Genomic DNA, 19,439 nt, shown 5'->3' with positions numbered 1-19,439 from the left:
AAACTCATACACTTCAAAAACATAAATCACAGTCGCTCTAGTATTTGACGATTAAGAAAACTTAATACCTGCGCTCCATAATTTTTGTTTTAAATTTGTCAAAATATGAATGTATCTATTCTTAAAAGACTTCTAGATATATTACGTAAGGCAAGGGAGGGAGTAAGTCTTTTATTTTGGGACAGGGGAGCAGTAGTATTATTTAGCGCACGGCTGAACAAATTATCCCTTTTGAGAATCCTAAAGTCAACGAGTGGAGCGGAATCGTTGATTCGTACTACACCTGAACACATCCTAAAAACCTGCAGCCTTCACTTCCACTCCCGAGTCCGGCGATTCCATGGCGTCGCAGGATCACCACCACGACGGCGGCCACTCCCACTCCCACGACGAAGGCGGCCACCATCACCACTCCCACGGGTGCGTTTCAGTTTGACCCTCCTCCGCCCACCTTCTCCTCCCCGTGCGCACAGGTGACTCAACCCAGCTTTCTGTTCGATCGGCTCCGCGCTTGCAGGGATGCCGCCGCCGCCGGGGGCCGTGGTACGGGGGCGGGATCGTGGGTCGGCGAGGACGGGCGCCTGTGGCACTCCCACGACGGCCTGGCGCCGCACTCCCACGAGCCCATCTACTCCGCCGGGGACTTCTCCAAGCGCGCGCCGCCTCTCGACTCCCGCCGCTTCGCTGACCGCGCCTTCACCGTCGGCATCGGCGGGCCCGTCGGCACCGGGTACGCCCTGCTCCCTCCCCCTAAAGTCTCTGCTCCCCCCCTTGCCATCTTGGTGGCGTGGCGATTTGGTGGTGGCTGTGATGGATTTAGCGGCGAGAAAGGAGCCGCCGTCTCTGTTGCATTTTGATCTGAAATTTGTTTGTGTTGCTTCCCACGTAGCGTTTGTCGAAATTTCAGCTACAGGAACGATGTAGGTGCAGTTGAGCAGAGCTTTGGTGAGAAATGCGTATGCTTAATGCTTGTATCACACCTTTAGCTACTTAAAAAAGTGTTTAAGTCTGCTGTAGCATTAAGGGTTGAAGTGTGGTCTTCAGCAGAAAAAAAGATTGGTTCCTTTGTGTTTCCTGGTGTGTTACTCAGTACCCATTACTGGTCAGGGTCATACGTTTAGGGTATTTTTCTGACTTTGCCAATAAAAATGCCTCCTTCCCTGTGCATACAAAATTGTGTCGTTCCTGCTGTTGGGATCATTTTTCATACTCCCTCCTTCCCAGAATAAGTGACATGAATTTGTATATATTCTTATACAAATACAAATCCACGTCACTTATTTTGGGAAGGAGGGAGTATATGCTTAGCATTTTGGACTAGCGAATTGGTCTGGCCAGTTTGAAAAAATTTGTGCATACACTTTTCGCATCGACAAAATAACCTCTGGTGGTGAAACAATGGTTTCTGATTTCCTATCTATCCTTGCTACTCTGAAATAAATAGATGGGGTCATCTTCTATCTGTTTTTGCCTTCTGCAGGAAGACAGCCCTGATGTTGGCACTCTGTACGTGTCTGCGTGACAAATATAGCCTTGCAGCGGTATGCAGCATGCTTCTGACCTCTGATTCTTTTAAGAAGTTATCTACTCTCCCTGATTTAACTAGGCAATACCTCCTCCGCATATTTGGGCATCAGATTTTTTTTCACCATCATAAGATATATTCATTTGGTTCTGTTTCTGAATTGCAAACAATTAATTCGTAAAAAAAATTTATCTCACTTGCTGCACTTACGATAAATCAACTGAAAGCAAAACTTAAACTTTCAATGTATTTCGGTGGGCGAAAAATTGAAATATAATTACTTGACATCATTATGATATTTTCTGAAATACAGACACGTAAAAGTCTCCACCATGTGTCCGTGTATGCTTGAACTACATTACACATTTACACCCTTAGAACTTTTTTTGTGCGTGCAGGTTACAAATGATATATTCACAAAAGAGGATGGGGAATTCTTGGTCAAGCACGGAGCTCTTCCTGAAGAGCGTATAAGGGCAGTAGAAACTGGAGGCTGTCCTCATGCAGCTATACGTGAGGACATAAGCATAAATCTGGGTCCTCTGGAGGAGCTATCTAACCTGTACAAAGCCGACTTGCTACTGTGTGAATCCGGAGGAGGTATTGTCTTGTTCGCTCCCACATTGAAAGGTTTATTACCATGTATATTTGTGCAAACCACCCTATTGTCCTGTCCATCATGGTGCAATCTGGAATGAAAGACTCCTACTAAGTCATGTCAGCAATGGAAAGCTTAGAAAATGTGCTGTAAACTTGCTCTAATATTGGATAATGAATATGGAGCACTGCTATGCTAGTTTAATATCGCGAATATCCTTGTACTTCTGGATAATGGTTCTTCTGAATCTCAATCTTGTCTGCCAAGTCCTGCCCCTTTTCCCATTAAATCACGAAATCTGTAGTGAGGCACTAAAGAAAGCCATCTGTACATTTCTTATGCAGACAACTTGGCAGCTAACTTCAGCAGGGAGCTAGCAGACTACATAATCTACATCATCGATGTCTCTGGTGGGGACAAGATACCAAGGAAAGGCGGCCCGGGGATAACCCAAGCAGATCTCTTGGTGCGGCCCTATGACACTCCCAGAGCCCTTACATTAAACTGCAAACCTGTACCATCACATTGATCTATCTTGCCACCTGCTAGTGATCGAGACGAAATCCACAAAACTTTTTCACCAGCATGGATCATTTGAAACACGCAGGTCATAAACAAGACAGACCTTGCCCCCGCAGTCGGAGCCGACCTGTCCGTGATGGAGCGGGACGCGCTTCGCATGCGAGAAGGAGGGCCTTTTGTGTTCGCCCAGGTTTGTCATCTGCTCGGTTCTTTTTTTCTCGTCGTGATCTCATGAACTCGACAGCCACTCTATGTAACTCACAGCCTTGCACACATGCCGTCTATTAACCTTGCACTTTGTGGCGCTAAGCGCAGGTGAAGCACGGCGTCGGCGTGGAGGAGATCGTGGACCACGTGCTGCGAGCCTGGGAAATGGCCACCGGCGCCAGCCGCCGGTAGGGGCTCTTGACCGTGGCCGTTTTCGGGTTGCTCACGAACAGACCTGTGTACACAATGGCTTCCGAATAAACTCTGCATCATTTCGGTGCTGCTGAAAATCCGTGTGTGTATGCTTGTACTGATCCACGGGGATTGTACACCTGCGCTAGCGCTACCATTGTTTTTCGTTGCGAGACCCGAAAGAAAGAAAGCTCATCTGTATTTGTTGGAAAAAATCTGGAGCTACCAGCATGGAGCCTTGGAGAGAAATCTGTATTGACCGAGGCCCAATAAAATGATACTGTACATCTCTTTATACGTGCAGCTAATCTGCCTGTGCTCATTATACTGCACGTTATAACTATGAATCGTACTACCTGTTCAGAACCAAAAATATGATGAGACTTTGTACTGTATTGGAGAGGGAAGTAAGAAGACACAGGGAAAGCTCGCACAGTAGTAAGCAGATGGTCTAAGGAGGAACAAAAAGAACAACAGAATGGCTGGACGACTCCGCTGGGGATCGAACCCAGAATCTCTGGTTCCGTAGACCAGCGCCTTATCCATTGGGCCACGGAGTCCTTGATGCTAAACCCTAAACCGTAAGCCCTAAAGCCCAAAACCCTAAACCCTTTCTTCTTAGCTCACAAAACTCTCATCATTTGCACTGACAAAAAAGTTCGGTTTTTGTTTGGCAGCGGTTGAAACTTCAACCAAGAACGAGCGACGAGCAAAAGAAAGAAACAAGAAGAAGAAGAAGAAACGTGTCGAAGTGTTAGAAAGGCTCGAGGCACACGCCGAGGCATCCTCCTCGACCGCTCCTCGTATTACAATTAGGACACCCGCAATGTGCTAGAAAACTTGTTCATAAGCAAAAAGATGACCCTTAAAGATACCTTTATACATTGTGGAGGTTGTCCACAAGCACAAAAGTTTAAGGGCAACGCATAAACTTGTGGGCCATAAGACAAAAGGTATTACTTTTTAATAGTTTATGTACACGTGTAGGCTTACCACTTGCCAATTTTTCTGTGTTGTGGGCCCATCTTAAGGACAAGTTTAGCCACAAGCATTGTGAAATTTTTAGGTAGCTACAAGATTGATAGAAGGGTCCCACGTTATTGCAAATGTGACCTTATACACTGGTGATGCTCTTACTGACTGAACTTCTGATTGGCTGTTTGTTTTGTCTACTGCAGCACCTCTTTCAGAGGGATGCCTCCCTTTAGCCACATCAATTACTTCATATTATTATATTACTTGTTCCGGAGGGTACAAGAATTTAGGATCGGAAGGAGTACTCCCTCGGTCCCATGACGCAAATTTGTCCAAATATGAATATATCTATACACAAAAAGCGTCTACATACATGTAATAATAAGAAACACACCATTGAACACCGGTGAAAAAACTGAGATGGCAGCCAGTGTTCTGCTTGCCCCCATCTTTCTAATTCGCGACTCCAGACGTGACGAATATGCAAGATCAAGATCTGGTATCTGATTGAACAGACAATATCCTACAAACCAACATCTATCTGAGGTTACATTACAACTGATGCTCTGATATGACAACACTGATCGAACTGAATCAACACTTGTCTAGTGCAGTTCCTGTTGCCTGCACACAAAAGGCAGCAGTCAAGAGAAATTCCGAATTGCCGCTACACCTCCTGATTTCTTATTTGAGACCTCGAGTTTGTCCAGAGAAAATGGGCGTCCTAGCACAGTTAGCACTTATGGTGAACTGTCCTCGGGGTCTCGGTCAAGTTTCTTGAAGCCGTCCCTAAAGCCTCCGCAATGCTCCTCACCTCGGCGATCATCGCCACGGCATCGTTGAGCTTGTTAACAGCAGAACCAACTCCCTGCAGCCACAAACAGAATTCAATATAGTTCAAAAAGAACTCAATGTGATCCAAAATGTTCTGGACCAATGTTGGTTTAGCTTTGGGGCTACAGAGTTCGCACTGTCCTACAAGCTGCTCTACCGTCATGAACAAGTTTCAGAGATGGATATACATACCACGCCGGCAGCTCCTGCGGTTACTGCCATTGGTGCGGTCACTGAACTTAGCCCCGATGCGCACATCACTGGTATGCTGACGGCCCGAGAGATGGAGTATGCGGCGGCCAATGTTGGTGTTGCCTACAATTTGTCGAACACTACTTATGAGTCGGTTCCTCTCCAGAAAAGAAGAAATTATTAACTGGTTGATACATTAAATCAAGGGTGCTTGATGATAGGGGTTCTATCTAGCATTTTTTAGCTACCTTTTCGATTAGTCCAAGCACTCCGGGTTTTGTCGGACTAGAACACTTCCCACCTTCGGTCTGGATGATATCAGCACCTTCCTCCTCGAGCAGCTCTGCAAGTCTCATCTGTAGTTTTGTATACAAATATTCCAGATTAAAGCACTTCTCAATTATCATCTCGGACAGGCTTGTTTATTGAAACTGCAAAGAGGCTGATCCAATGATATACCTGATCTGGGAGGCTCAGTGTGTGAGGAACTGTTACTGATAATGTGATGTCTGGAAGCATCTTCCTCGTCTCCCTGGTCAGCTTCAGTATCTGGAATCGACCACACATGTATTTTTATTTTCAGATCATGTTTATTCTCACAGAAAAAAAAGATGACCCATTAACATAACTGACAATTTGAAAGAGAAATAGTCTTATTGGTACCTGTTCAGAAGAGAACTCGATGCCCATGTCGTAAAAAGAATCATAATTTCCAATCTCAATCTGCATGGAGAAGAGTCTGTGAAGGCTGACGACTAGCAGAATAAAAGAAAAATGAAATGCGGTTAATCCGAATTCTGCAGCCTTTTTATATGAAGTTAGACACTGACCATCTTTGCACCAGCTTCTACTGCAGAATGGAATGCTGAAGGATCTACAGAAGAGACACAAATCTACAATATGCAATATCCAGAGTACACTCAGCAATTCAGCATAGCTAAACTCCACACTTGGGTGAAGGAAATACAATAGACAACTTCCTCACCGGAAGGTTAGTAAGCTCCATAGCGAGCTTTACTAAGTCCTGGTCACATGCTATATCAACATGGGTGGCACCTCCCTGAAAACATTGTAAAGAACATGCCAAGTTTGCGATGAATAGTAGTCTTTTAAGTATTTATGCAATGTATATAGAAATGTACAGGATCATTAAGGCTAAGATATAGAGGCGCTCGTACAGAGTTCCTCCCTGTAATTGCACGTTCATACAAAATTCACCAATATTAGAAAAGTTTTAATCAAGTCATCGTTGGAAAAGAGTATCAGATTGAGATGATAGCAACAGTTGCTTCCTGAGTCCTGATTTCCAAGATGTTGACTGAATGTTAAGAGGATACTTTGATGCTGCAGCTAACTTGAATTGATAATGACATCTCCAAAATATAGTTCGCAATTAATGCACTGACTGACGGATAACCGTGCTACTTTTGGTTCTTCTGAACAGATAACAAACGAATTTTGGACACTAATCTACATTGCCGTCTTCTTGTAGACTTCCTGATTGACCAAATCAGCAGTGACACAAGCTTAAATTATTTACAGCTCCATAGTACATCAGCAGACAACTCAACATCATTACGTTGTTTGGTGGATTTTTACGGGAACCAAGCAATACTTTCTCTCTTTCATCAACACCTTCGACCCTGTGATGTCAATCCATTCAAACTTTAAATAACTTTATGATTTTTTTTATCACTATTCAAAATATTAAGAGCGTTTTACACAAACTGTGACGTCAGTTGACATCACAGATTGTGAGTGGAGTCACCAGATTGTAGACAGAAATAAAACTCTGGAAAGTTGTTAGATTTATCCAAAACAAAGTTCATGCTTCATACTTTCATCCACCAAAAAAGATTAGAACTTAATACATCGTTCCATCCATCTGCAAAAGATATTTTTTTAAACAGCGGGCTCCCCATTGATTTCCATTAAAAAGGTAAAACCGCTACCAATACAGGGTTCAGACAACAAATAAGGAACAAAAACAACAGTTCAAAACACCACCATAGCACCAACAAGCATGCATCAGTGGATACAACAGAAGATTAGACGGAAAGCAGCAGAGATTAAGAGAACATGAAAGATAAATGCACTATGTAGTATCCACACCTTATCTGCTGCCGTGACAACAGACGCAACACTGCTCCTGTCGAAATTCTGAAGCCCTGAAATGATCTGAAGGTGCAAAAGGTATCACTATCAGAGTTCAGTAAGTAGAGTCACGCTTCAATCCAGAGATAACTTCTAGTCTTGTACTGTTCAGCCTGAAGAGAACACACTACTCTGCATCTCAACTTCAGACATGAAAGCTATTGCTCTACCAGAACTAGTTGCAAATGAAACTTACAACATCTTAAAACATAGCATTAACAGAAGTACTAACACCAAAAACTGGGTAAGGAGATGGAGAGTGAGAAGACCTTGAGAGCCCTGTTCTCCCGGAAGGGCCTGAGGACAGCGTCCTTTGTAGCAGCGGAAGCTGCCGAAGCTCGAACAGCAAACACGACTCCTGGCGCTCGCCGGCTCGCCAAGACCGGCCGGCCCTTGGCGGTGGTGAAGGACTGCACCTGGAGAAGTCCTAGTGAGCCTGGTGCTGCCATTCTTGCTGTGATGCTGAAGGTTTCTGGGACTGAAAGAGATAAGGAGACTGCACCTAGTGCACTACACAGAGAAAAGTAGAGTGGATATGCTATCCTCCACGGTGCAAATATCTGACACCTGGAAATCCCATCATGGTTGAGCAAGAGACCCCTCAATGTTTACAAGGTTTACAAATTGCTCCTCTGCCCTCAAATTAGTATCACAGCATCTCGATAAAGAGGTCTCTTTGTTTTGCTCCTCCGCCCTCAAATTGCTCCTCTGCTCCTCTTTTTTTTGATAAATGATGCCATGTGTAGTGTCATCATGTTGTCATGACCAGATGTATACTAATTTCTGATCACTTCCTAGGATTTAAAATTTTGAAGATAAAGTGTGCTAATTCATCAGATCAGATAGCACCACACTTGGCACAGAGAACTGAACCACTAGCAGAAAAAAAAAGACATCATTGATTGGCAGAGTACATCATAACATCAACAAGAGTGAATCCATGAATTGCTGCTACATTGGCTTCAAATAAACACTTGGGAACGTAGACGAGATCGAATATTATTCAGGAGAGATAAACACACACATAACATTCCATATCCCAGGGAGAAATTGTGACGAACACCGGTCCTGCCTTACTTGCGAATGCCGTTCAGGCGCTCGACGACGGTGATCAACCCCTGCAAGCAAAGATCCCCGTCGCCGTTCGCCGCCATCGCCGAGAACATCTGCCGGAACAGCGCCGCCCCGGGCAGCACATTGGCCCCAACCTCCTCCTCCTGGCCGTCCCCGACCTCGAGCGCCATGCCGAGGTCCTTGATGATGTACCGCACGGAGCCCCCGGTCGCGAAGTCGCGGCTCAGCGCGCGCTCGCCGAAGAGGTCCATGACGCGCGACCCCGCCGCGCCCTTGGCCACCGCGCCGAGGAACAGCCGCGTGTCTAGCCCGGCGGCGCCCGCGAAGGCCAGGGACTCGCCGAGGCCGACTACAGCCCCGGCTACGGTTATCTGGTTCGCGATCTTGCTGCTCTGCCCGCTGCCGGGTGGGCCCATGTAGTTAAGCTTCCCGAGGTGCGCGAAGAGGGGAGCCAGCCAGGTTACCACGGCCTCGTCGCCGCCGGCGAGGACGGCGAGGGTCCCGTCGCGGGCGCCAACGTCGCCGCCGGAGACGGGGGCGTCGACGGCGTGGGAGCCGGCGGCTCGCGCGGCGGCGGCGACCTCGCGCGCGAGGGCCGGGGAGGAGCTCGTGCAGTCCACCAGGACGCCGCCCCGGCGGAGCCCCGCGAGCGCGCCCGTGGCCGCGTCTAGGACGACGGCGCGCACGTCGCCCGGGTTGCCGACCATGGTGAAGACCACGTCGGAGGCCGCGGCCGCGGAGGCGGGGGAATCCGCGAGGCGCGCGCCGGCGGCGACCAGCGGCGCCGCCTTGGCCGGCGCGCGCGCGTAGGCCGTCACGGCGTACCCGGCGGCCAGGAGCCGCGCCGCCATGGCGCCGCCCATGACGCCGATGCCGACCCACCCCACCCGCGTCGCCCCCGGCCGTACCTCCGCCGGGAACCCACCAAACGCCGCCGGCGCCGCTGCTTCTGCCTCCTCCATGACCATGGCTGGCCACACACCTCCACCTCTCAGCTCAAGTTCCCAACTACCCGAAGCTACTCCTTATTTTTTTTCTGTTTCTTTTTGGCACTTGCACACGAGACAGCGACAAATAAACAACTCACTGCGCCCAAAACGTAGCCATCTAGTATTGCGCCACACTATCACACGACATCATGATGCATCATCATCCCAAAGATCATGTGTTCCACGAAGAGACGGAAATTAAACAAGAGCAGGTTGCAAATTCCCCAAGTTTTGTTCCACAAGATTGAAAATTTTACAGCGGCTGCGGTTGATCCAATCTATCGAAATGAGAAGAACTAATAACTAAAGAACAGAGAGGATTAAATAAAACAAAGAGAATTGAAGAACTAATTGAGGGCGATCGAAGAGGCGGCCAGCTTTAGAGCTGGCAGCCGCAGCAGAGGAAGAAGCAGGAGAGCGCGAGCCCGAGGACGACGGCCTCCACGACGTACATCACGCGGAACGCCACCGCGTCCAGCGCAGCCGAAGCCGAAGCCGAGCCGCCGCGCAGGCTGAGGAGCCCCGGAAACCGGTTCCACCGCAGCGACCGCGACAGCGCCGCCGTGAGACCCCTGTACGAGTACGACGATCCGCCGCCGGCAGCCGAGGTCGCGGCGGCGGCGGCGGAGGAGCCGGAGCCAGAGCTTGTTAGCTGCTTCCGCTGCCGTCTGCGGGGAAGGTACTCCCGCGTCACGAGCTTGCGCAGCCACCCGCGGCGCCGCGCCGCCGCCGAACCGGAAGCCTCGGTCTTATTCTTCGCCGGCGACATGGGCGCCGTCTCGGAAGTCGCTGCTGCTGTTGCCGCCGCCGCCGCGGTCTCGACGATGGACATGGCTCTTCCCTGGTGGAGCAGGAGTACCTTGGGGCGGGGGTTTTTGGTCCAGCGGCGTTCTCTTTCCCAGGTAGGAGTACGAGAAGAGAGAAAACAGTCTTTTTGGTTTGGTAGGCTGGAATTGTTAAGTAGGGACGGGGTTGAGACTTGAGAGAGACGGCGGACTTTATGGGACCGTGTTCTGAGTTGTGACTGCATAGATGGTAATGTTTCTTTCCAAACTCACGATTGATTTGATAAGAGCATTTAGGTTTAAGTCTAATGGTTAGCTCACCAGTAACCCTTACCTCTAACTTTGATGAGGTCTTCTTCATCGGCCCAGTTGTTCCTTGTTGTTACAAGATCGGCGACAGCTTCATCTCGAAGCCTAAGGATTGGGATGGTGCTCGACTTTGCCATTGCCGCCACACCCACGTCATCGACTACTTCTTCTCAAGACAGCCTTCGTGGGGTTAGCCTTCGCCATCATTTCGCATAGCCGGTGGTACCTCGGGACGGCCTATAAAGTCCCGTCCCCCCCCCCCCCTCCTCTCTGTCGCCGTTTCACGACACGGATGATACTCCGGTTTACGAACCTCAAGTTTTGCCTCTATCGATGTGGTTTGCCCCGACACGTACGCCTCATCCAACCTCCTAGAGCATTGTCCTTTTACAAACTAGCTTGGTGACCTTGCCTCTCTTTTTTTCTGACCGCAGCCCCCATGGATTTGGTCGTAAACATGAATCACTCCTGAAGCGTCATGTACAAGTCAAGGCAACGGCGGCCCAAAGGCCACGTATAAAGCCGGAGTACAAACTGTTAGATCTTAAGCATCATGGGATTAACATTAACGTGTGCTCGACGTGACTAGAGTAGTGAAACAGAGGGATTAGGGGAGTTCATACGATTGGTGGAAGATGAAACCATTGTCGTAGGCTTGGTGCAGAGATGAGCCGTGGGGGTAGCAGTGGAGGTCGTGGTACGGCAGATGTAGCGGCGTCCTTCCGGTCTGTACCGGCACTGCCCGGTCACCAGAATCGACATCGTGATCGTGGCATTCCCGTATCCTTCAGCACCCCTAGATCGATAGGGTGGACTTCTCATGTCAGTCGATGGATGCGAGAGAGAGCTGTCTAAACCCCTTTTATATGGCGCTGCGTGATCAGGGGTGGGGGGTATCGCCCCGGATCAGGGGACGAGGGTCACGAACTTTGGTTCGTGGACGTGTACCCTCTCCTAGCCGTTTGGTTCGGTCAAGCCGAGATCAACCAACACAAACAGCTTGCGCCGCACGCCGCCGGCCATTAACCCTCGCCAGCGCGCGCACACGGCACACCGGAGCTAGGCACGCTCGATACGGTCGGTTGTTTGTGCGCCCACATCTAGCTTAGCTCTATCTAATCTTTGTCAAAGAAAAGAAAAGGTTCTAATTTTCGTCTCCATTGGACGCTCCAGCGCGTGATTAAAGCATCGCGGCAGGTTACGTTCTAGCACTTTCTCTTTCCCATTTTCAGTTTGGTTCTTGCTGTATAGCACCCGTCGGCGACCAGCTGGGAACCGGCGACACGTGTCATCCTCTGTCTCTCTCTTTTTGATCAGCTAGCTGGCATGTTGGTTAAGCAAAGCGTGGTAGCTGTCTGTTGTTTGCTCTACAAGTTTCTTTTCTTCACCTCGATCGATGTCTGTTTCTTGCTTTCTTGATTTCTAACTATATTATGTACTTTTTCCATCCATAATAGTAATACTTCCTCCATCCCAAAATAAGTGACGTGAATTTTATAAAAATCTATATAAATTCATGTCACTTGTTTATTTAGGATGGAGGGAGTACAATTTTATATTAAATTTAGAGTAAAATACACCACTGGTCCGTGAACTCGGTAAAAATGAACACTTTAGTCCACGAATTCGGAAAACGCACATTTAAACCCCTAAACTGGGACTATTGTGTCACTTTAGTCCAAAGACGGTTCGGCGAGGTTTAAACACGCCACGTGGCCGCCATGTTGGCTTCGGCGACCCCTTCACCGGCGTCCTCTGGTCAAAATTGAGCGTTGTGGACTTGATAGGAAACTTAGGCGAGACGGCGGTGGCAACGGCATGGTTCTCAGGGTCCCAGGATCCCTTTTCTAGGCGCGGCTGCCTTGCCCCTCGCGGGCGACTCGGGCATGGTGATTTTGCCAAAAAAATCCTAAGAAAATCGAATAGAAGCCCGCGGTCCTGGCCGAGGTCGGCGTGGCGGCCACATGGCGTGTTTAAACCTCACCGAACTGTTTTTAGACTAAAGCGACACAATAGTCCCAGTTTAGGGGTTTAAGTGTGCGTTTTTTAAGTTCGTGAACTAAAGTGTTCATTTTTTTCGAGTTCATGGACTAGTGGTGTATTTTAGTCTTAAATTTATACTGAATCTGAAACACTTATTACCATGCAGTGCAACTGTGTAAGACACTATATTGTTCCAAGGCAAGCTTGACAACGATTACTGGTAGCTAGATAGCTAGCCATAGCAGTACCGAGGATTGTAGTGTATGTACGTGTGATCGAATCTCTTCAACAACAACCGGAAGAGAAATTGAGAGGAGGTGACAATCCTGCCTAACTGATCGACAACGAAAGCTTAATTACGAGCTTCCTAAAAATCGCCTTTAATTTCCAGCTGCAGAATATATGCCTTGCGGCCCGCCAAAAATCATCGCGCGCACTCGGTTTAATTTCTCAATGCTGAGACATTTTTTCCCTTTTGAGGATTAATTACATGTTTTATTAATGGGTAATCCCCCTTGTTTTCCTTCTTGCATGCCAACAGCTGGAGAGAGCTATCTGTCTGCTCAGATCGATCGATGTGATGTGAGTGACGATGGAATATGGCCACGTACTCGCATATATCTCTCTCTCCCTTTTCTTGCCTCTTTTGACAATGTGATGACCACGGCCCGCTTGTGTTGCTAATAATAGCTGCTCCAGTTTTTAACAAGACATCGATCTCCTACACGGCGGAAAAGATTGTCTTTTCCACGTCTTTTTGTTCTTTCTCTCTTCTCTCTATCTGAACAAACAGAAACATATATATCCCGTATATCCATATATTTTCTCCTCCAAAAAGTTTACTCCGTAGAACAATTTCGTGGAGTGAATGAAAAAGATGAGAAACTTCCGTTTGCTAATTAACAAAGCAAGTTGTAGGGATCAAAAGTTTAATCACAAGGGCTTCACGCCCCTGTCCTATGGCCTCTAGCTAGCTAGCTGCTACAGGCTTCTGGAAAATTGCCTTCTTTTCAACTGATCGAGCTCGACAAGACAAAGAATGGCCGCTGCATGGGGCAGTGCGAAAAGAGCAGAGGAAATCAAAGTGCTTCAAGACATCCTCGGCCGTTCTTTTCTGCTCGCATAAAGTGCTTAAAAGCGTGTGCAGGGGAGTACATAAACTACATAATCCTGCCTACTTTTGCATATATATGCATCTGAACTTTCTGACGAAAGAAAGATATGTTCAGGGGCAAGAACCCCCTGGTTCAGGGTGTGTAGAGGAAAAGTTGGTGACGCGATATTGCGTGGCCTTTTTTTTATCGAGACCTTGGTTTCTTTTGTCCCCTCGTAGCATCAAAGCCAGTAACACTGGAGTTTGCCGTTTGCGTGAGTGCGATCGTGGCGACACCACAGCACCTGGGGTGGCGCTAATTAATCACGGTTAATGCTTAATTAGAAGACTAGTGTATGCTAGAATTTCGTGGTCTATCATCAGAAGATGGATTAAAGTTGTTGGTTAGTGCAAGTCAATCATGTCAGGACTCTACCTACCTCCCAATCCACAAAGTCATGTACGGAGTAGTTTCCTCGGATGGTAATGGAGTTACAAGGTTCCTTCTTCTTAAAACAAAAGGGAGCCCAGCTTGCAAATATAAATATTGACTGCTTCATTCAAAGGATTGGTCTCGCTTCTTTTAGGCCCTTTATTTTTCTTTTATAGATCAAGGTTTCGCTTCCCCCGCAAAAAAGAAAAAGAACAAATCAGGCCTCGCTTCTTTTAACGGTGAAGGCCTTGCAGCTGTGTCCGAGAGTGCTGGGCTAAACCAGCAGCTGGACCATGGGCCGGAGGCAATGTCACCAGGCCGAGGATTGAAACCTCTCCAGAGTCTCAATAAAAACCTGTAAGAGAAAGCTGATCGACGTCGTACCATTATGGGTGTCCTTATCTTTTCTCCTCTCTAAAAAAAAGGTTGACAAGTAATTTCGTGGAGTAAAAGGCAAAGATTAGGGACTTGCGTCTGTTAACTAAAAGCACATTGTGTTGTGGGATCAAAAGTTTGATCACGTAAGCTTCACGCTTTTCATTATATGTCATCTCGCTACAGGTTTTGATAAGACATCTCCTTTACAACATAAACATCAGCTTTCCACATCTTTTCGTTTCTTTCTCTCCCCTTATCTTTTCTCATCTAAAAAAAGCCAGAGCAATTCCGTGGAGTAACAGAAGAATATTAGCTAGGGATTTTTGTTTTCTAGCTAATCCAGCAAATCGCCAAGATCAAAAGCTTAATTAATCACGCTGGGCTAGCTTCATGTTTTCAGTTCTCTGTCATCTCTATCCAAGCCGCTACAGCCCACAGGTTTTCCGGAAAAAACTGCTTTCAACTGATCGAGCTCCTTTACACTGAGTAACGCAAGCAAAAAGTGCTTAATCCGTTCCATATCCTCCGTTCTTTTTGCACATCCATCTAAAACCCCTGAACAAAAAGGTGCCTTCTTTTTAACTGACTGGCGTTACTTTGCTGGTATCCGGACGCAAAGTCGCTTTTTTTTATCTGGGCTCGAGGAGTTTTATCTTGCAATCCGGCCCACAAAGAGGCCCACGCGGGGTTCATTCGATTCTTGACTTGATGTTCAAACCCCGGGGAGGAGGATGGGCCAGTGCTGTGGAGTCCGGCTCTCGGGGAGTGACAACAACAACAACGACGACGACGACGACGAGAATGCTTCGCTGACGCTCTCCCCGTGCTCCTCGCCGGCTTTGAGGCTGAGCCGCCGCAGGAGCTTCTCTGATCCGGTTCCGCCGCCGCCACCGCCGCCCGTTGGCTTCGCCGCCACGCCAACTCCACTCTCCGCAGGTCTGCGTTTTGGTCCTCTGTAGCGGTTGTTCAGCATTATTTGTCTGTTGTTCGTCCCGATCCGTGGTAAAGTAATTGGTCGGTAGACTTCGTTAATTGGATCGTCGTTTCGGTTTACAAATTGGGCGAGCGGTGATTCCAGGGGGTTGAGATCAGTTACAGGTTAGTGAGTCAGGGGAAGTCAGTTACAGATTAGCTCTTTGTGTGGGCTTCTCTGCACACAGTCACCCCGCGAATGCTGCATTTCAGCCCTGCTGCATCTTCTGCTGCTGCATTTCACAATAGTGTTACTGACAAGATTAAATAGATTGACCCTCTGTACACATGGTGAAGGATCCGGAGATATTTGATCTCTTTCCAGTACAATGATGTAACTCCGATTTCCTGGAAAACAAACAACTGCCGGGAATGGAGATCTAATCTACTCTTCTATAAAAAAATATTATAATCTGATTTGCCTGCAAGATATATCGAGAAACAACATGAACACATGTTTCCATCAGTAAGAGTCAGTAACTATTTATTTCATACAACACTGATCTAATCTACTCTTTTAGAAAGAAATATTATAATCTGATTTGCCTGCAAGATTGAGATTTATTTCAAAAAGACGATTCAACAAGTAATGTGTTCTCTTTTGGGAGAACTGATCCTGTGGCCTCTGCTATGTTACCATGAGTCTCAGTACGAACATGGAAAGTATATGTCTTTTCCCTTCAGCCCTGACATGCCAATTTCCCATTAGAAAAAACAGAAATAATTCAATGTTGTACTTTACTCCCCCAAAAATATACGAGCTACCTGTACTTTCCCAAACAACTTCAGGAATATATATGCATTGATTTGTTCTAATAATGCATAAAATTCACCATTTTAATTTCAGATAGCATGGTTCCTCTTTCTGCTACTAAAACATAAAGGCATGTGATTACTTTCCAAGTAAATGCTGTAAAAAGAATTTATTTCTGTCACTATCTACATGCTAAACTCAGGACACGATAATTCGGATGCCTTTCTTCACCACCTAATGTTACTGCACAAAGGTCTAGCCACCACTAATATGTATACATCTAAATGCATAAAGCCAAGTATTGTAATTTCATATAAATTTAAAATTGTAAATCCTTCTCAGCCGCTATCTGGACACTATTTTACCTCAAGGTTTCAATCCGCCGTAATTAGTCCTCTTGCTGCAAGCCTGCAAGCAACAGATTCAGTTCCCAAACCTTCAAAAAGATCACAATTCAACAATAATCCACAAATTCACAACTCACCTCTAAATCGGGTCCCCCAAACAAAATCAACCGTGATAGCAGCATGGAGCTGTGCTGCTGGGAAGTATGGAGCCCAGCCGCCAAGGTAACAAGGCGAGGAGGAGCGAAGCCGCCGTCTTCCAATCCCCACTCCTCTTCATGTATCTCTCTTTCTCTCTCTTTTTTGGATCTAATAACCTAAAGCAGCATCTTCCAACAACTTATAGATCTCTGATGGATGGATCGATGGATGAATCAGAGACTCAAAGCTGAAACATGTGCTGATCTAACACAAAAACTGCCTCGTGGGCACGGGTTCAGGATCCGCACCTGCACCTTCAGTTCAATGGCTGGTTAGTGGAGATCTCGTCAACCCCGTCGTCGATGGCTCTGAACAGGCGCAAATGGCTTCCGGCCGCCTCACACCAACCGGCACCTGCACCACCTCACACCAACCTCACAAGGCGCACCTCACCGAGCACCGTGACGGCCTTGGTTCAATCATCTCCGCCAGCTTCGTTACCATCACCTCCTTGTCCTGCACCTTCAGAGTTTTCTTCTCCTTGAGCTTCTAATGTAGTGATGGGGAGGATGACGTGCACTGCAGGAAAAGGGGAGATGTGAGATGGGGTGGCATGAAGCAGACGGTTCTATCGAGCAGGTCTAACTTCTGGTGCCAACTCAACGTGAAACGAGAGTCACGTTATGTGTGGGAGAGGGGGGTGACGTACCCATGGATGCCAAAGCCCATTTGATAGTAAAGATCACGGGAAAAAAGTGGAGCGAGAGGGGGATGACGTGCCCATGGACGCCGAAGCCCATTTAATGAGACACCACAAGAAACTCTAGGTCGCTTTGTTATGTAAGACTCGGTAAGGCCGCGAGAACAGTCAGGTAAGACGGTTGGGAACTTGGGATCGTTCGGAAAGATATGGAGACCGGGAGAGTATCTGAGAAATCTGGTGATGTACATTCTTACTGTATTTGGAACACTCTCATCCCTGGAATGAACAACGAGTCTAGGGTGCAGCGCTGCTCATGGTTCTAAAACTAGTGGGCATTTGATGTACTTGTTGGGTGGCTCTATGATGATGGGTTAATGTATTACATATACAACTGAATCTTATGCAAAGAGAAGGTAGATTGCTAAGATCTCATGGTGTTATGATACTCTCCTTCAGTACAACTGTCTATTTTGACCCATTTCTTCCTCTAACTCTGAAAACCTATAAAACACAACCAGTTTTGCTAGCAATTGTTTGTTCCTTTCTTTCTTTCAAATAATCATATTTTGTTACCATGTAGCTTCTGTTTTTCTGAGAGCAATTTTGCCTTGCAGTAAGCTGCCATAAAGAGATGGACTCTCAGGAGGTGTTTAGTGCTGCTAGTCTTACTGATGATCTAGTGGTTGAAATTCTGTCCCGAGTGCCGTTGAAGTCTTTTTGTCGTTTCAAATGTGTGTGCAAGGCCTGGCTTGCCTTCTCCTCTAATACACATTATCAGCAGAAACTGCCAAAATTTCCCACTGGTTTTTTTAATGGAGGCAAAGGCGGGTCTGCTATCCAGCTTGTTAGCCTCTCCCCAAATGATGAGCAAATTGATGGATCTCTTACATTCTTGCCGCACTACAAACATTTGGAATTTGTGGACTCTTGCAATGGTCTAGTTCTTTGTAAGTACAGGAGCACCTATACTTCTTCAGATATTTGCCGCTTCGTGGTGTGCAACCCGGCAACACGAGAGTGGATGACACTGCCTGATACTTACCATGAGACGTATCTGTATGAATTCCAGTATACTACTATCTTGGCCTTCGATCCATCATGGTCACCACAGTTCTCTGTCTTGTTCTTTAAGAAGAAGTTTGGTGTTGGTGGGCGATTTGGTATCAGCAAACTTTTGGTGTTTTCTTCTGGCTTATCCACATGGCTTGTGGATAAAGGATGGAATTCTACAATAGCGTTACCGATGGATAAACAGTACTTTTTTATAGGTGGAAAGTTGCATCTGAAGACAGTTAACAATGATATTCTGGTGTTAGAGGGTTTTGATGCAATGAGGTTTGGCATACCACCCCATTATTTTAGTATTGAGTTACCGCATGACGTTTGGTGTTTCGAGGATGGTTGCTTTGGCCAATCAAGGGGGTTCTTGCAGTGCGCATTTCCAGAGAAGGGTGATCTTGCAATTGCAGTTTATAGTCTTGACACTTATCATCCTAATGGGTGGTCTCTGAAACATCGTTTTAGTATGCAAGATGCATTTGGAAGGGATGACTTTCTTCATAGTGATGATGGAAGCCTGCAGTGGCCGTGCAATTATCATGTAGTATCTCTTGACCTTGAAAGAGGGGTTATCTTCCTCGTCGATAGTGCGACTAAAAAGCTTTTGTCGTACAACATCAAAACTGGGAAACATAGCGAGATCCATGATGATTATGATTGCCATTATTTTGGTGCACGCTATGCCAACCAATACTATGTGGCATCCTACTCAAAGCTTCCAGGCTGAGCAGAGCAATGTATGTGATGTAGTGAGCAGCAGCATCTCTTGTTGTCTTGTGCTGTATTATATTGTGTGTACTCCATCCTTTCTTTATTTTTTCATTTCAGTGCTGCATGCCTCTGTATCTCCTCTATCAAGCACAATAAACCTGTGAATGTTTAAGGTTTCAAATAAATAAATAAAAACCCTGTTAATGTTTCAGGTTTCAGTTGACAACAATGCCCAAGTTGTGGATGTTTGTGTTTGTTTTCCACCATAAAGAATTATTAGGTTGGTAACTTAAATGGAGTTTGGGGATGATCTTAACTGCCCAAAGAACATTCTAACTAAGCAAACCCGCTGCTGTTATCATTTTTCTTTTTCTTCTTGTTCTTAATGAACATTGCCAGTTTTAACGAGAAATTCACATTTCCCTTTTGTGAGAAAAATGGGCTGCTGGCTAGTACTCTTAAAAATGACCTTGTTTTGAGCCAATTTGGTGGTGAATGGTTGCTTTGGCCAA

At 46.7% G+C, this 19,439-nt stretch overlaps 3 protein-coding genes, 1 long non-coding RNA gene, 1 other non-coding gene and 1 pseudogene across 7 annotated transcripts; 2 read left to right on the top strand and 4 right to left on the bottom strand.

Annotated features, from left to right (window-relative positions):
• Window positions 1-241: 241 nt before the first annotated feature.
• LOC100845792 (urease accessory protein G) lies at window positions 242-3,391 on the top strand. The gene is made up of 7 exons (XM_003567841.4): window positions 242-420; window positions 518-730; window positions 1,481-1,541; window positions 1,924-2,125; window positions 2,468-2,589; window positions 2,731-2,835; window positions 2,961-3,391. The coding sequence occupies exons 1-7, from the start codon at window positions 341-343 to the stop codon at window positions 3,042-3,044; spliced, it is 867 nt and encodes a 288-aa protein (XP_003567889.1). The 5' UTR covers window positions 242-340; the 3' UTR covers window positions 3,045-3,391.
• A 140-nt stretch (window positions 3,392-3,531) lies between these two features.
• Window positions 3,532-3,604, bottom strand: TRNAR-ACG. Its single transcript has one exon. It is a non-coding gene; the product is annotated as a tRNA-Arg (tRNA).
• A 742-nt stretch (window positions 3,605-4,346) lies between these two features.
• On the bottom strand, window positions 4,347-9,276 carry LOC100845288 (annotated as a pseudogene). The gene is made up of 11 exons (XR_730377.3): window positions 8,277-9,276; window positions 8,054-8,066; window positions 7,469-7,695; window positions 7,158-7,223; window positions 6,031-6,105; window positions 5,876-5,938; window positions 5,709-5,768; window positions 5,505-5,594; window positions 5,294-5,401; window positions 5,046-5,168; window positions 4,347-4,887 (listed from the first exon to the last, which is right to left on the bottom strand). The product of XR_730377.3 is annotated as an uncharacterized LOC100845288 (transcript).
• A 165-nt stretch (window positions 9,277-9,441) lies between these two features.
• LOC100830505 lies at window positions 9,442-10,243 on the bottom strand. The gene has a single exon (XM_014899452.2). The coding sequence runs from the start codon at window positions 10,092-10,094 to the stop codon at window positions 9,642-9,644; it is 453 nt and encodes a 150-aa protein (XP_014754938.1). The 5' UTR covers window positions 10,095-10,243; the 3' UTR covers window positions 9,442-9,641.
• A 4,780-nt stretch (window positions 10,244-15,023) lies between these two features.
• On the top strand, window positions 15,024-19,094 carry LOC100830198 (F-box protein At5g49610). The gene is made up of 2 exons (XM_003565857.3): window positions 15,024-15,179; window positions 17,772-19,094. The coding sequence occupies exon 2, from the start codon at window positions 17,789-17,791 to the stop codon at window positions 18,941-18,943; it is 1,155 nt and encodes a 384-aa protein (XP_003565905.1). The 5' UTR covers window positions 15,024-15,179; window positions 17,772-17,788; the 3' UTR covers window positions 18,944-19,094.
• LOC104582588 lies at window positions 15,465-17,265 on the bottom strand. 2 transcript variants are annotated; one of them, XR_002962825.1, is made up of 4 exons: window positions 17,164-17,265; window positions 16,763-17,033; window positions 16,454-16,663; window positions 15,465-16,377 (listed from the first exon to the last, which is right to left on the bottom strand). It is a non-coding gene; the product is annotated as an uncharacterized LOC104582588 (long non-coding RNA). The 2 variants fall into 2 exon arrangements; XR_730376.3 differs by lacking the exon at window positions 17,164-17,265 and having other exon boundaries at window positions 16,763-17,152.
• Window positions 19,095-19,439: the final 345 nt, after the last annotated feature.

Source organism: Brachypodium distachyon, chromosome 2 (genome assembly GCF_000005505.3).
Source record: "Brachypodium distachyon strain Bd21 chromosome 2, Brachypodium_distachyon_v3.0, whole genome shotgun sequence".
Classification (NCBI taxonomy): Eukaryota; Viridiplantae; Streptophyta; class Magnoliopsida; order Poales; family Poaceae; genus Brachypodium; species Brachypodium distachyon.
Note: the sequence above shows the minus strand (reverse complement) of the source record. Positions and strands in the feature narration are given on the sequence as shown.

Coding starts and splice junctions, on each gene's coding strand:
- LOC100830198 (XM_003565857.3), top strand. CDS start 17,789: ATGGACTCTCAGGAGGTGTTTAGTGCTGCTAGTCTTACTGATGATCTA.
- LOC100845792 (XM_003567841.4), top strand. CDS start 341: ATGGCGTCGCAGGATCACCACCACGACGGCGGCCACTCCCACTCCCAC. Junction 731..1,480: donor GGCGGGCCCGTCGGCACCGG/GTACGCCCTGCT, acceptor TGCCTTCTGCAG/GAAGACAGCCCTGATGTTGG. Junction 2,836..2,960: donor GGCCTTTTGTGTTCGCCCAG/GTTTGTCATCTG, acceptor CGCTAAGCGCAG/GTGAAGCACGGCGTCGGCGT.
- LOC100830505 (XM_014899452.2), bottom strand. CDS start 10,094: ATGTCCATCGTCGAGACCGCGGCGGCGGCGGCAACAGCAGCAGCGACT.